Raw genomic sequence first — 14099 nt, 5'->3', positions numbered from 1 at the left:
TGCTGATAGAGAAGATTAATTTGAATTACATTGAAGGTCATACTGAAGACCAGTATATAAAAAGTACTAACCAGGGGAAATGTGGAACTTCTAATACTAATATGCCCTGATTCTAATAGTAATATTTTAACGTAAAATTTAAATGATTCTCAACCACAAGAACAAATTCATTACACTATAATTTGCATTGATTCATATATATATATATATATATATATGTGTGTGAAACTTGGTCTGTCAACCTAAGGGAAAACTTACATTGGTATGGGTACAGAGTGTTGAGAAGTATGTTTTGACCTGAGACAGAGGGGAAAAAGTATGGGAAAACTACTGGAGGGAAGCTTCATTATTTCTAATTATTTTGTACAATGAGATTGAAAAGACATTTGCATGCACAGAGAGAAAAATTGCACACAAAAGTTTGTTAAGAAAACCTGATGGGGAAATTACTACTTCAAAGACACAGGTACATGTTGGGATAATATTAAAGATATATCTTAAAGAAATAGGGTGTGAGATTTTGAACAAATGTTTCAGAACAGTTGGCTACCTCAGCAATTAGCAACTTCTTGAAAAGACTTGTGCATGGAGTTGGTTAATTAGCTATAATTTGCCCAGAACTGACCAGTACTGTGAGTGAATGTTCACTGTTCCTAATACTAAATATCACAACTCTCCTGCTGTAACCACTAAGTTGTAATTGATGAGAATTAACATGCACCAACAGCACTAATTTTCCACTCATATTTATATCCACAGATTACATCTAAAGATCTTTCTTAGCCTCCATGATATTTCTTAGAATTTATTTATACAGACACCATCTTTAATAATGCCTTTTCTGTATCACCCTCATTTAAGCACTAAGGAGGCAGGACACAAATGCAAGTAGACAGCCAAGGATACTTGAAGCATGAATTTATAATTAGCAGAAAAATAACCCCAGAAACAGAGACACCCTATGTCCAGATATGAATTGTCTGGTAATTTTTGAATATGAAATTGCATAGAAAATACAATTAAAAATTACAAAGGTCTGTAACTGTAGTATTAGCTATGTGAAACTTCAGAAATAAAAATAACAACTTTTTTTTAACTTTTCCCTGATGTGTTGTGTTGATATGGCATATCTACTAGAAGATGCATCATGCATCAGTAATACATTACAGAAATACTTATGCTCTTCAAGTTCATTATTTATTGACAGAAGTATTTCTGTGTCAAATGAGAATAAAATATAATTTTCATTTTATTTCATATGATAAAATGCAAAGTCATTGCACCAGGTCTCATACAGTATCAAGGAACAGGGTCTACAAATAACTGAGTAATAATATTATATTATAGTAATGCTCTAAACAACACATTAAAATCTGCAGTTCAATCATTCATACTGGCAAAGTTTTCTCAAACATTCATCTTGACATCACCACCAAGATAACTGAAACACTTCAGTAATTAAATGTGATGTGTCTTAGTTTTGATCTAACTTTATTCATTCACCAACTGTTAGACCTCTAACATAATGCTTGCTTGTGTGAAGATGTGAAGGACAGCATTAGGAAGTTTATGGGTTACTGGAATACAGTACAAGAATAATATGGTTTGTAACTTGATATGATTTGTATTGAATGCCATTAGTGAACTGCTGTTATATTTTGCTGGCAGATAATTTTCATTTGTATTTAAATTTAATATGAAAATATATTTTATTTCTCCTGTAAACAGGATTCCAATTAACACTGCAATACAGCATTTTAATATTTTAAAACAGTGTTAAAATAATTTATAACAAACATTATGATGGTAGTGTTACTATTAAAGTTATCTGCTTTTTAATTGCTATAAAATGAGATATAAGAACTTAGTGTCCCTTTAAACAAAAGTTCTAAAGACAGAAACTAAAGCAAATTGTGGAAAACATCAATCAGGATCGCAATATACAGGTAAGTGCATAAACACTGTGCTTTTGGATTTTCCGTATTAAATGAATAAATGGCAGGTAAAGTTTTTCAAATCTAAGTTGAATACTAAATAGTACAATATATAGTGCTATATAAACTGTGATTGAATTACTGACAGTAAGCATGAAAGAGAACATCTCCAGTATCCAATCATAGCATTGCAGCAGTGCTGCTTTCCTACTTCATCAAATATTTAGTTCATTGGCACACAACTGTGTTATGGTATTCAGAATTTGTGTGTGATACTTATCTGATATTGTAGTACTACATATTCAATATTCTTACAGAATTAATGAGACATGTTCCTGTCACTTGCAACAACTTGGTTCACAATGTTTATTTTTTTAGGATAGCAACGATAAACAGAATTAGATTGGTGTAGGATATTTCCACATATGTGTTAGTATTCTTCTGTTACTGATATTTACATATGGGGTTAAAGAAATCTGCCAGTTTGTTCAAAACTTTTCAACCCAGTGTAAAGTAGTTCTGATAATTTCTGAAATCTTTGTATTAATAAAAATGTCTTAGAAGTATGACTTCTCTGGAAGACAGAAAAGAGCAGGAATGTGGGTATTAAATAACTGTTTACAAATCATCTCTTATAGTTTATCTTGAGTATTTGAAGCATTAGTTAAGATAACAGTAAGCATAAGCTATAAGCTAGACTGGATGTACCAAGGTATACAAATAACCTTTAACTTTCATGCGAGATAGTCTTTCCCACCATAATATGTATACTACTTTGTGTTCAAAGTTGAATAGAAGCACTGACAATGGTTCTAATAGTTCTTACACCTAGCAGCTGATATGTTACAAGACAGTGTTATCTGAGGCTTATCTAAAATTCCTTAGACCCACATAATAATTAGTTATTTTTGTTTGGGGATTTATTACATATTTTAAAACTGCTTTTCTAAGAGATCTGGCAATCCCAAAAATTCAGAGTGCCTATATATTTGGCCATACATTTGACTTCTCCTAACTATTTCCAGTATCACTTAACATTTCAAATTGCCTTAAAGAGTGTAATGCTTCATTTGAAAAGTCATTTGATTTTAAGAATAGCAAAAACTGGCAAAAGGAAGTTTATCATATAATAGACAGCAACTTACTGCTCTTATTTTCAGTCCTGTGTTACATTTTGAATTTGTGTTGAAGTTGTTCAAATGGCAGTTGCCACTAATGAGTGTGGGACTATACCAGAGTTAATGGACCCACTAGCTATCATTGTACCTACAAGAAACACTGTGGATAATGTTGCAAGATCTGAACTGGTGGAATATAAGAAACATTCTGTGTCTGAGTCAGATTCTTTCCACAGAGCATTCAGTTCAGTCATTGTTATAGCTCAGTATTTTGGGCTGATGCCTGTCTACGGCATTAGAGGTTCAAGTGCTTCATTTATCAGGTGAGACTAATATATTCACAGCAACATATTCAGGTATAAGAAGGAATGTATATTTCTCAATTTTTATTTTAATCTTAGTATTTCTGCAGTGATATTTTGTACAAATGATTATTAAACTGTAACACACAAATGCAGAGATATATTTTCATAATAGTTTTAAATCAGGGTAGGTTTCTGAGAAGGTAAATTTTAATTAAATACATTAATTGGCACCATTTAATAAATTTTATTGCAATGTAAAACACTTTGTTTTTTAATTATTTAGACCTAAATGTTTTTATTTTCTAGAGGTAATTATATTGAACTGTTCATATATGAATCATTGTGATAATGGGTTGCTAGAGTTGTGTTGGTTCTGGTATTAAATCCCGCCTCAAGATTACACCTGGAATTGTCCAGAACTGTCAGAAATTATATGAATTAAAGCTGTTATATCAGTGTCTTAGATACAAATTTTTTTATAATACATTTTGCATGTTAGAAGGATCAGGAAGAGAAATTATTATGGATAGCTAAAGAGATCAATTAGTTAAACTGTATTGAAATTTATTTTTCATTTGTAATTATAAATGTCTGTGATAAGTTTACAAATCTACCATTTTAAATTTCAGAATTGTATTTTAGTGTTACAGCTGCCAAATTATTCTAAGAAGTCTCTATTTTAATATTGCTGTTAGGAAAGATTTAAAACATATGATCAGGCTGATCTTCTGTTGCATGGTCTTCAATCCATGTGCACACATACCAAATCACAGGCATGCAAACAGACAGATGGACATTTCTGTCATAGAAGACTTCTTTTGTTTCAATAAATGAGGCCTAAAAAAGCAGGTGACCTAATTATGCAGTCCTATTCTGCAGGTTTTCGTGGTTCAACCCACATGTCATATACACAGCATTATCTCTGATTGGAACTTTTTTCATGACATCTTTGTGTGTCATAAGATTCTTCAAGTATGGTCGCACCTTTGAAGAAACACGTAAGTCCAATCTCCCTTAATAATACATTTGAAAAGTTGAGTTGGAAAGTAACATACAAAACAATAAAGGTTCAGGTTTAAAGAACTACATATCAATAAGTACATCTGAAATTTGTTATTCTGCTGAATCAAATTTTATAAAGAATCTGTTCAGATGTACAGGCAGATGACTTGCCAGGGACACTTCACAGGCACACACTTAAAAAATTAGCTTTCTGCTGGATGGTGGATGGAAGTTGTTTTAGTTTGTCAATCAAAATCAATTAAAATAAAGTAAGATGCAAGGTTCTTATGGTATGTATGTAGTCTTCTGGGATGTAGCAGCATTAAAACCCAAACGCCATGTTATACTCGCCAGACTGTGTGTTGTGATGAATGTAATTTTACTGTAGAGAAGCCTTTTGGTCCTCAACCACAAGTATTTTTTATTTTCTTGGTGGAGGAGTTATATTATGTGGGTGATATGTTCCCAGAATGCTCTGTGTTCTATGGCTGCTCATTCAGTAGAATGCTACTTTTCCTGCTGCTAGCACAGCATTGGCCAGCTCTAGCTAGTAGATGGGAGAAGGTGGAGAGAGTTCTTGCTCATCATGGTTACCCTTATCATCAGCGTCACAAATTCAACCTAATAACTGCAATATTTCTCTCTGTATCCTTCAGTATGTAGCCATAATTTTTATTTTTCACATAAAATGTATTGATTGTTGTTGTAGTAATAGTAGTAGTAGTAGTATTCAAAGTAAAGGTACACATTACCATAATGTTATAGAAGTATTTTTAAATTGCATATAATGAAATAATGAATTATTTACATGTCTAAAATTAAACATATCAGTTTCTGACTGTGAACCAAAGCTGCAATTACCTTATATGCTATTCATGGTCACTCCTGCAGGAAACTAACCAAGCATCATTAAAGAAAATCTGTTTGAATCTGATAATTTTTTGTTCAATTCATACATATTTATTACAGCCCATGGATCCATAAGTTACTCAGGTGACAACAGGAGTCTTAGTAATACAATACATATTACAAGTACAGTTTATACTATTGTAAAATTTCACATATTATAGACAAACGCTTCACATAATTAATGATGTGATACAAATACATCTAGACGTTACATACAGTAGATATATTACATACACATACATTCAACAATGCAGGTACGGTGCAGTTCGCTCACAGTATTTTAAGTAAGGACACTTGGTACCACAACTCTTCAGGGTATAAAAAAAAATATACCATATATGGAAATTAATATTCTCACATTTTGTAATACACAAGATTTTAGCTGAATTAATTTGGAATGGTTAAACTAAGTTACTCATTGACAAATTGTTCAAAGTATATTTATTATTAGGTTAAGTTCTTGTTAAATTTCTAATGTTGTTTGTTTCAGTTGGAATCCCAGTTTACTTATTCAGTCTTTTAATTGAATATTAATACATAATATGCATTGCATTGCAGTTGAACATGCCCTTTCACATGTTCGAGTAATTCGCTTGGCAGTGTTATGTGTAGTAGAAGACAAAATGGATGGTATATGCACCTTCTTCTACAATAGCTTTCCACATGTGTATGATTATTTTCCCTGTTCCATCTGGAATGGTATAATCATGTTCATCATCAATGTGATATGTGCCTTTGCTTGGACTTACATGGATCTCTTCATTGTTCTAATGAGTATTGCACTGGCTGACAGATTTGAACAGCTCAACAGATGCTTGCAGTCCATTCATGGAAAGGTATCCTTTTTTATAAATTCAGTATATTGTATGGTTATTTTTCTGTTATTATACATTATCCACTATGCAAAAATGTCATTAACAAGGAGAATTGCCCATGTCATTGTACATTAAGAATGAGGCTTGGGCAATTCCATGAGAAGTGTAACGCCTGACCATTGCCATATAGAATGGTAAAATAAAATGCTCTCTCAGTGACAAACTGAGGAGAAATCTGCCTTGGCAGTTTAGAATGCCACAGTCTTTCCTTGCCATTAAGTATTGAAAGTACAAGGAAGGGGAAAAGAATGAACAATTAAATAATTTAAACATTTAAACACAGGTCAAAGTGTAAGTAGACCTGTTAATTTGACAATAGCCTATCTTCAAAGGTTCCTATAGTCTTCCATTTCTTCAAAGCTTGATGCCTTTACTGTACTATCCTAACAGTATTCTTGTACACTGCAGTTACATTTTATATCTTCTCTTTTAAAGCAGTGCAGTCCGTTGTGGACCTTGGTTGCCAGTTTACATTTTATATACAAGGCCATAAACCTGCGTTTTGGAAGAGACAACAAAAGTGCTTGTTAAGGATCCTAACACATGAATATATGTGCAGAACTCTTCCTAGAACTCATGTTGACATAAAATCTTTTCCTTCATTCTGATCTCTTTGTGTAGTTACAGTACCTAGCTCTGTATTATTGTCTTCCCTTCATAATTTTGCTTGTTTGTTGCAGCATGTACCACCAAGATTCTGGCATCATATGCATAAAGATTACAACACATTATCTTCCTTAGTTAAGACAGTAGACTCTTGTATTACAAAGATGGTGTTCCTTTCCTTTGCAAACAACCTTTACACTGTTTGTATTCAGCTACTTAACAGCTTGCAGTAAGTAATGCACATGTACAAAAGGTCAATCTTAGCTCACAGAACCTAAATTAAAGCCACTCTGGACATTGAAGATAGCTGTCTTTTGGGTTGTTGCACTGTGTAATCTGGCCAGGAAGAAGCTATCATCCCCGTTAATTTTATTAGGAAGGAGCTTGAGACTGATTATCTCCTGAATAAGCATAAGTTGCTTCCACATTATTTTTCTCAGACTTGTGCATTCCATGCATATGTACTTCCTTCCACTTTTGAGCTATAGCCCTGAATTACTTTTGTATTATTTTTCAGAACTATTCTAGAAAAAAACATGATGAATCATACAGGAGATATCTATTTCTTCACTCCACTTATTTTGGTTCCCAGTCTTTGTTCATCATATTAGCTCTTTTTCCCAAACAGGGAAGTGAATTAATGGCTTCTTAATTATGATAAATTCAGATGTGATGCATGGATTTGGAGACTGGTCTCTCTGATATAGGGTTTTACTGTATGTGTTTACATTTATTTTTATGTTTTAGTGTGAGTGAAGAGATGTATCAGTCAGAATTATAGGGAGACAGTGCTTTTAACTGACATTATTTGAAAAATTTTAAATTGATGAAATACAAATGATGCAAAACCCAACTGGGTTCACCATCACTTCATTGCTTGACAGTTGTTTAATTTATGAAGTGATCAATTGTAATGAAGCCCATCCAACAGCAGTAAATAATAGTAAACTGATGAATATGGTAAATGTATACATTAAAAAAATTGTCATAATATATAAGCAGTTTCATTTTTTCAGTGATTTATCTAAAACAGACACAGAAAAGGCACTTTCATTAGTAAAGTATAAAAGTAAAAATTACTTTTAATTAATTCTATAATGTTTGCTCAATAATAGTAGTAGTTTTCATTGGATTCTGTACAGTTTTAATCATTTCACAGTCCACCACAAAATGCAGTCCAAATGGTTTACTTCTGCTTGTCTCTTGGGTATGTACTCCTGAGGATGATTGTAGTATCCCTTTCTGCAGCCAGTGTCAATGAGCAGAGCTGTCAAGTGAGGAATATACTTTACTCTATTCCTGCAACCAGCTTCTCTGTTGAGGTATGGAATTAATCATAACAACAATGAATCCTTCCATTTCTCTACAACCTACACAATATGTAGTATTTAATTGGTCTTAAACCATGAATGTATTCATCTAGACCTGAGTCAGTGATCCAGACAGAAATATGAATTTGTGTGTCATGTCTAAAACTATCATAAAAGTATTAATTGCTGGCTCATTTTCTTACCTATACTTTTTAATGAGATACAAAATATGTATATAGAACTATGTGACCTACAGTAGAAAATCATTTGTATACACCATACTTTAATGGTGTTTGTGATAACAGAACCAGAATTGTAGTCATAAAGCACAAGTCTCCTATTATGGTTTATACCCAAACATTTTTCTAATTTTGGATTTGTCTTTGTGTCTGTGACTACTTATTCAGTAAATTCATAGGTATCCAATATCATCCTAAACACCATCATTTTTCATGAAATGAATTAACCAAATATTTGCCAGTTCAGTTCCTGCTAAACTTTTACCATACTGTCTTATCCAAACTGTTCCAGAGGCCACTGTGATCTATGGGTCTCCACTTGGTCATTTCTATGTTAAAGAATCAATATGGATCATTTACAGGTGCAGAGATTCCTACATCAAGCAACAACAAAGGATATTGCACTTACTGGACTCAATTTGTTTTCTGTCAGACGCACACTTCTTCTCACGGTTTGTTTTTAATTAAGGTTCTGAGATAGGTTTAGAAAATATGTAATTTGATATTTACCAACAATCGTACCACTGGTAATAGACATAATAATCCCAGTATAGATATGGAATCTGAATATATAATCTCATTTAAAACAAATCTTGTTGATTATGTGGGTTTATACAGGTATAACACAAATCTGTATTATGTTGCTTTGCATAGATGTTCTAGGCTTTTACTTATATTTTGTTTCACAGAGTCTGATGTACCAGTAAAAATAGAGGAAGCCATAACAATCAGTCTATTTAATTATATCTCTTTTCCCATTCCAGGTGGCTGGAACTATTGTGACATATGAAATTGTATTGGTACAGTACAGTGGCATACATGCAGATGAACGGGACTCGACCGCACACGGTGTTGCCAGGCGATACTGTCTCTGAACAGTTCAGCTTTAAAGACAGACCTGGAATACTAGTAGGGTGAGAAATTGGAAAACATAAAGCCATGGTTAAAACAAAATAAAAAAATAGGCATGTCTTATCTTCCTTGCTCTGATATTTCTAATATTTGGTAAACAGTTCAAGATTTAATCTCCTTATTGTACAGTTTTATTCCTTTCCCTTTGGACTAAATATTCTTTTCAACATTGTTCTCACAACATCCTCAGTCAATGTTCACTAAACATACCATTAAGTTGTGAAATTAAATCAGCCCTCCTTGTAATTTTATTACATGATTGTAGTAATTATCTTTGAAATCAAGGGTTCATTTTCAAGAATTTCTAATGGTATTAATAATGACTTAAGGCTTGATGAAAATTTAGTCATTTGACTTCTACATAAAACAAGTGTATTAAATACTGAAATAAACTACAAAAACTACATTTGTTTTCCATTTATGCTCACAAACACTGCTCCTTACTACAGTACTACACAACACTGGTGTATACTACTGTTTTACTGAAAATAAAAAGCATGAGAGATACATTATATGATTGTTGCCTTTTTCTTTATACTGAGCAATAAAAGTGAAGACACATCTGGATGAATTAGTTCTACAAGGGTATTTATGTTGCAGATTAAAATATTTGTGAACATTTAAACAGTGCATTACCTGTGAATCTTCAAGTCTGAGCATGCATGGATATGTACATAAGGTAGACAGATTCATTTTAACATGTAAATCAATCAGTATGTGAAAGGCATGATCAACAATCTGTTTGCTGTGGTGAATTTGGTAATTTTTAGAACATGGCACACCAGGTCAACAGTGAACTACGCAGTTTGAACAGTCATCATGGATAATAAAACATGTGCTTCCTTTTCAGTGCACAAACCAGACATCAAGGCCTCATGATGGAAGTCATTTTCATAACCCAGAATGGAGAAGCTGAAGATGTTATTCATTATCCAGGGCATCATTAACCATGAGTTCAGTGGAGAAAATCATAAAATCAACACATTCTTCACTATCTGCAAGCAATCTATTTTAAATGCCCTCATCTTTGGGATCAGAAAATATGCTGCTTCACCATAAAAATGCACCTTTTCTAGGGTTTTTTTTGATACAAAAGTATCTGATCAAGAATAGTTTCACGGTGCTGGCACAATGTCCCTATTCTCCAGATCAATTCCCCGCTGAAAACTATTCCGAAAAATTAAAAGGCCTCCTGAAGGGACACAGGTTGCAGTTAGCACAAAAGGTAAAAGAGCTGACTTTGGAACTTATAACAGTTGAAGGACTGACACAAATACTTCCAGCAGTTATAGTCACTGGCAGAAATAACAGCATATGAGAAGTGTTAATTGTTAACTGGTCAAGAAAATGGGTGGCAGCAATTAGAGACAGATGTATCCCAATATATGAATAAGGTAAGATGGCATGTCCTACAGTATCCATGTATTTCATCCTGCAATGCTAATGCACATTCACTGTCATTCATTAAATACCAATATATTATTTCTATTTTGGTTCTGCCTGTTATATTTAATACTGTACATGTATGTGTTTAGATAATCTGGTTGTGTAATATTTTTTATTATTATTGTATGTATTATCAGTGTTTGCCTGTTATTGGCTTCTTGCTGTTGGCAAACAAATAAATGAATTGAACAATCATATAATTCAACAATAAGTTCTTTATCATAAAAAACAATATTACATTTTAATTAGAAGTGGTACACCATTATTATAATATAATTACAGGCTAAGGAACTGGGTGCCTTAGGCAACTTAAAAAATCATATTCCAAATAGAAAGTGAAATTTAACATATTTAAGGCAAATAAATTTTCCTATTTAAAAGACTTCAAATATAGCATCCAATCTCAATTATCGACGCCTTCTGGTCAGTATGTTGAGATATTTTCCTCGTGTCATCTCTTTAGCCTCTTCTAAACCTAGCTGATAAGCAACATCATGTAGTTTCTTCACTTCAGCTATAAGACCAGATGCTGTAAGGCTACCAAATTCTGTAATAACATAAAATTAACGTTGCTTAGCAACAAAAATGGAAATGTGTAACCTCTGCATTAAAATGTTATCAATTTCTGAAAAAAACAGTTTTACTATATCAAAATATGCAAAAATCAGCACAAGTCTCACAAAGTTTTATATATTTACATAAAACAACTGTCAAGTTGATGAATAATGACTCACATAAAATACTTCACTGCAATCTCAAGAAAAGCAAAATACTAACTCCAGTACACCATAATAATCCAAAAGTGCCATCTTTGGCTTATTAGAACTCCAATAAAAGATTTTCATCAAAATAAGTTTACAGAATGCTTGAAACACAATTTTTCAGGTTTCCTGCCACTCAACTTACAGAAGTTCAACTACCAATTCTATGGTCTTCTGTGAGCCAGTTACTCAACTGGTCTTAATTTTCAGCTTTTAAAGAATTCAAAGATTTATTACTGTACTCACAAAAGCCCACTACATCCTTAATACCACCCTCTCCTCTATTAGGTATGCAAAGCAGTCCTTACAGGTTTTCTAACCAAAATATTTAATTTACAGGAGCTTTATAAACCCATATGTAGTTACTTGTGAATGAAACTTTCTTCACTCTCTCACTTCCTGCACCTTCCTTTCCACTTTTTCAACTGCAGTTTTTGTTATATAATGTCGATCTGCGGAATGACCGTATGAACTGGAAAGGATATGGATGTGGGTGGTTGTAGCCTACTTTGAGGTATTAACCTAACCTGTACGCATTAAGAAAAAACATAAATTATTATGTTAGTCTGTTTGCGAGAGTTCTTCAGAATACGACGTAGAGTACCAACTCCTACAATGCGACATTCGGTGAAGAAGTATGGAGTGACTTACGATGTAACAGGTTAATGTCATCTGGATCCAAGCCTCTGGTCCAAGGTTGCGGTGAAGCATTAGGAGTAGATGGATGCAACGACACAAATTCCGACACACCTGGAACTGAAAACACATGATTAAATACAATAAAACACTTCTCATTACAGTCGATTAATTTTACTTGCCATAAACCATACTCTGTTCTGGCCACAATTCAGGAGACGTCCTATCAAGCTTCTCTAAGCTCAACAAGCTATCGTCCAAGGCAGTCATTGCATTCACTGAAATAAATGCACTTTATTTCAACACGTCTTATTAATATATAAGCCTTACGAATTTCAAGACTATATACAGATACCAGATTTAGCCATTCTCTGACATGAAGCAGTAATATTTCGATTGCTCCGCTTTGTGTTCCTCGTGCGGTATGTACCACAGATGACTTGCGCCAGAAATTAATAACTATTGACAAATGCTACCTGGTATAGTCGACCACAGTTTATTTCTACAATACCACAGTAATTCGTATAAATATTTAATTTTTTTGCTGCATAGGTTGAAAACTGGTGTAATGCACTACCCTAGATACAATAAACATAACAATCATTCCCGGATTAGAATTATATAGCACTATATAGAAGTCCTGTGTACTTAATCGTCTACTTTTTTCTTTCTTGACTGCATTCATGTCTCTCTCTGTGTATTCTGTGGTATTGTGCAAAATGGAGTAGGTGTGAATTTTTGTGCAGTCTGAGATCATAGTCAAACTACTCTTTGTGCTTACAATTATCATATATCACAATTCAGTTTGTTGTACTGTAGGACATAAGACATAAGGCATTCAAAAGCATGGAGGACTCACAAACTAAACAAATTTGGAAACCTTTTAAATACATCATTTTCTTGAAGAACTGAAAATGTAAAGATAATATTAAAGAGGATCATAGTGAGATTGATTAGAAGGGGTCATTGTCTTAAATACGAGATACCAGGGAGTTTACTATAAGTAGCAGAGTATGTACTGCAATGCATGGTCTTTACACAGATGCAAACGATTGTTAACATGCGCAATCGTTATATTGGAGCATGTGTGTCCTGTAGTGTTGAAAAATAATATAGTTTAGGATTTTTATCATATAATTAAAAATATTTACCACCTAATAGATCTATTCGTGGGAAGTGTGGCTTCCTTTGGCTACCAGCCATTTAATATAATTTTGTACTGGTGGAATGTGTTACTCCTTTAAAAGTGAACTATTTGAATTAGAAAAATGGCAACAGTAACTCTTCACTCGGGAAGTAAACGAAGCAGTTGTAATGGAATTACTGACAGTGAAAGCAAAGAATTGTGTACAGTTGCTGTGGCAAGAGGTCATATTGATAGAGCCAGTAAGTATCATTCATTATATGATAGATGGGGGTAAGTGGTCAGCATCATACCTCAGCCACGCTTTACCCCCAGGAAAGGAATGCAGTACCCAATAGATAGTCTGGGTGGGCCCCAGAACTGGTCTGTATGCAGAGGTTAGAGGAAAAATCCTCTGCCCCCATCGGGGATTGAACCCCAGTCATCCAGTCCATAGCCAGTCACTATACTGACTGAGCTGTTCTAGGTTTCAGCTCATGTTCATATATTTAGTATCCATATTTATTTGTTAATATATTTTTTTACCTGTAGGATATTTAAGCATAATTCTATCCTGACAAATTAACATAATTAGCAAAGAAGTACCTGATGCTCCAGATACATGAGAAATATGGATTTACTTTTTTTATCTTTGTACAAAGCAGTGTGTGTGAACACTGTTCTGATATTTTTAAGCTTCTGTTTTCTGTTCTTTATCTTGAGTTCCACTCTTCTACACTGTGTTGCTGGCAAAACCATCTATACTAACAAGAAAACCATACATGTTTTGAATACAGAGTTATACAAAGGCCATTTTAGTATGAATTTTGATCCAACTGCTGGGAACTGAAGTGAAAAGAGATTGAAGTGTAAACAGTCATAACAACCATGTCATAAGAAAGGAGAGGCTGTTACATGGTTCA

The 14099-nt window shown here is 33.4% G+C and overlaps 3 protein-coding genes across 4 annotated transcripts in view; 2 read left to right on the top strand and 1 right to left on the bottom strand.

Annotated features, from left to right (window-relative positions):
- Positions 1 to 5045: 5045 nt before the first annotated feature.
- LOC147873902 (gustatory receptor for sugar taste 64f-like) lies at positions 5046 to 10856 on the top strand. Its single transcript, XM_087348727.1, has 6 exons — positions 5046 to 6104; positions 6824 to 6978; positions 7909 to 8071; positions 8661 to 8750; positions 9063 to 9212; positions 10061 to 10856. The coding sequence occupies exons 1-5, from the start codon at positions 5811 to 5813 to the stop codon at positions 9171 to 9173; spliced, it is 813 nt and encodes a 270-aa protein (XP_087204853.1). The 5' UTR covers positions 5046 to 5810; the 3' UTR covers positions 9174 to 9212; positions 10061 to 10856.
- Positions 10854 to 12624, bottom strand: lin-52 (DREAM core complex component lin-52). 2 transcript variants are annotated; one of them, XM_022078548.2, is made up of 3 exons: positions 12248 to 12624; positions 12069 to 12173; positions 10854 to 11203 (listed from the first exon to the last, which is right to left on the bottom strand). In XM_022078548.2, the coding sequence occupies exons 1-3, from the start codon at positions 12321 to 12323 to the stop codon at positions 11064 to 11066; spliced, it is 321 nt and encodes a 106-aa protein (XP_021934240.1). In that variant the 5' UTR covers positions 12324 to 12624; the 3' UTR covers positions 10854 to 11063. The 2 variants fall into 2 exon arrangements, with proteins under 2 accessions (XP_021934240.1, XP_021934241.1); XM_022078549.2 differs by having other exon boundaries at positions 12409 to 12624.
- Positions 12625 to 12757: 133 nt separating this feature from the next.
- The window catches only part of THADA (Thyroid adenoma-associated protein homolog), a 30935-nt gene continuing 29593 nt past the window's right edge, over positions 12758 to 14099 (top strand). Inside the window, exons 1-2 of the mRNA XM_087348685.1 lie at positions 12758 to 12777; positions 13318 to 13439. Of these exons, the coding sequence (XP_087204811.1) occupies positions 12773 to 12777; positions 13318 to 13439 (127 nt within the window). The 5' untranslated portion in view covers positions 12758 to 12772. The remainder of the gene's footprint in view (positions 12778 to 13317; positions 13440 to 14099) is intronic.

Source organism: Zootermopsis nevadensis, unplaced genomic scaffold (assembly GCF_977971745.1).
Source record: "Zootermopsis nevadensis isolate Lab colony 2312 unplaced genomic scaffold, Znev_1.0 Znev_ptg000013l, whole genome shotgun sequence".
In the NCBI taxonomy this organism is placed as follows: domain Eukaryota; kingdom Metazoa; phylum Arthropoda; class Insecta; order Blattodea; family Termopsidae; genus Zootermopsis; species Zootermopsis nevadensis.
Note: the sequence above shows the minus strand (reverse complement) of the source record. Positions and strands in the feature narration are given on the sequence as shown.

Coding starts and splice junctions, on each gene's coding strand:
- lin-52 (XM_022078548.2), bottom strand. CDS start 12,323: ATGACTGCCTTGGACGATAGCTTGTTGAGCTTAGAGAAGCTTGATAGG. Junction 12,174..12,247: donor TGAATTGTGGCCAGAACAGA/GTATGGTTTATG, acceptor ATGTGTTTTCAG/TTCCAGGTGTGTCGGAATTT. Junction 11,204..12,068: donor TGACATTAACCTGTTACATC/GTAAGTCACTCC, acceptor ATGTTATTACAG/AATTTGGTAGCCTTACAGCA.
- LOC147873902 (XM_087348727.1), top strand. CDS start 5,811: ATGCATTGCATTGCAGTTGAACATGCCCTTTCACATGTTCGAGTAATT. Junction 6,105..6,823: donor TGCAGTCCATTCATGGAAAG/GTATCCTTTTTT, acceptor TGTTTGTTGCAG/CATGTACCACCAAGATTCTG. Junction 6,979..7,908: donor CAGCTACTTAACAGCTTGCA/GTAAGTAATGCA, acceptor ATCATTTCACAG/TCCACCACAAAATGCAGTCC.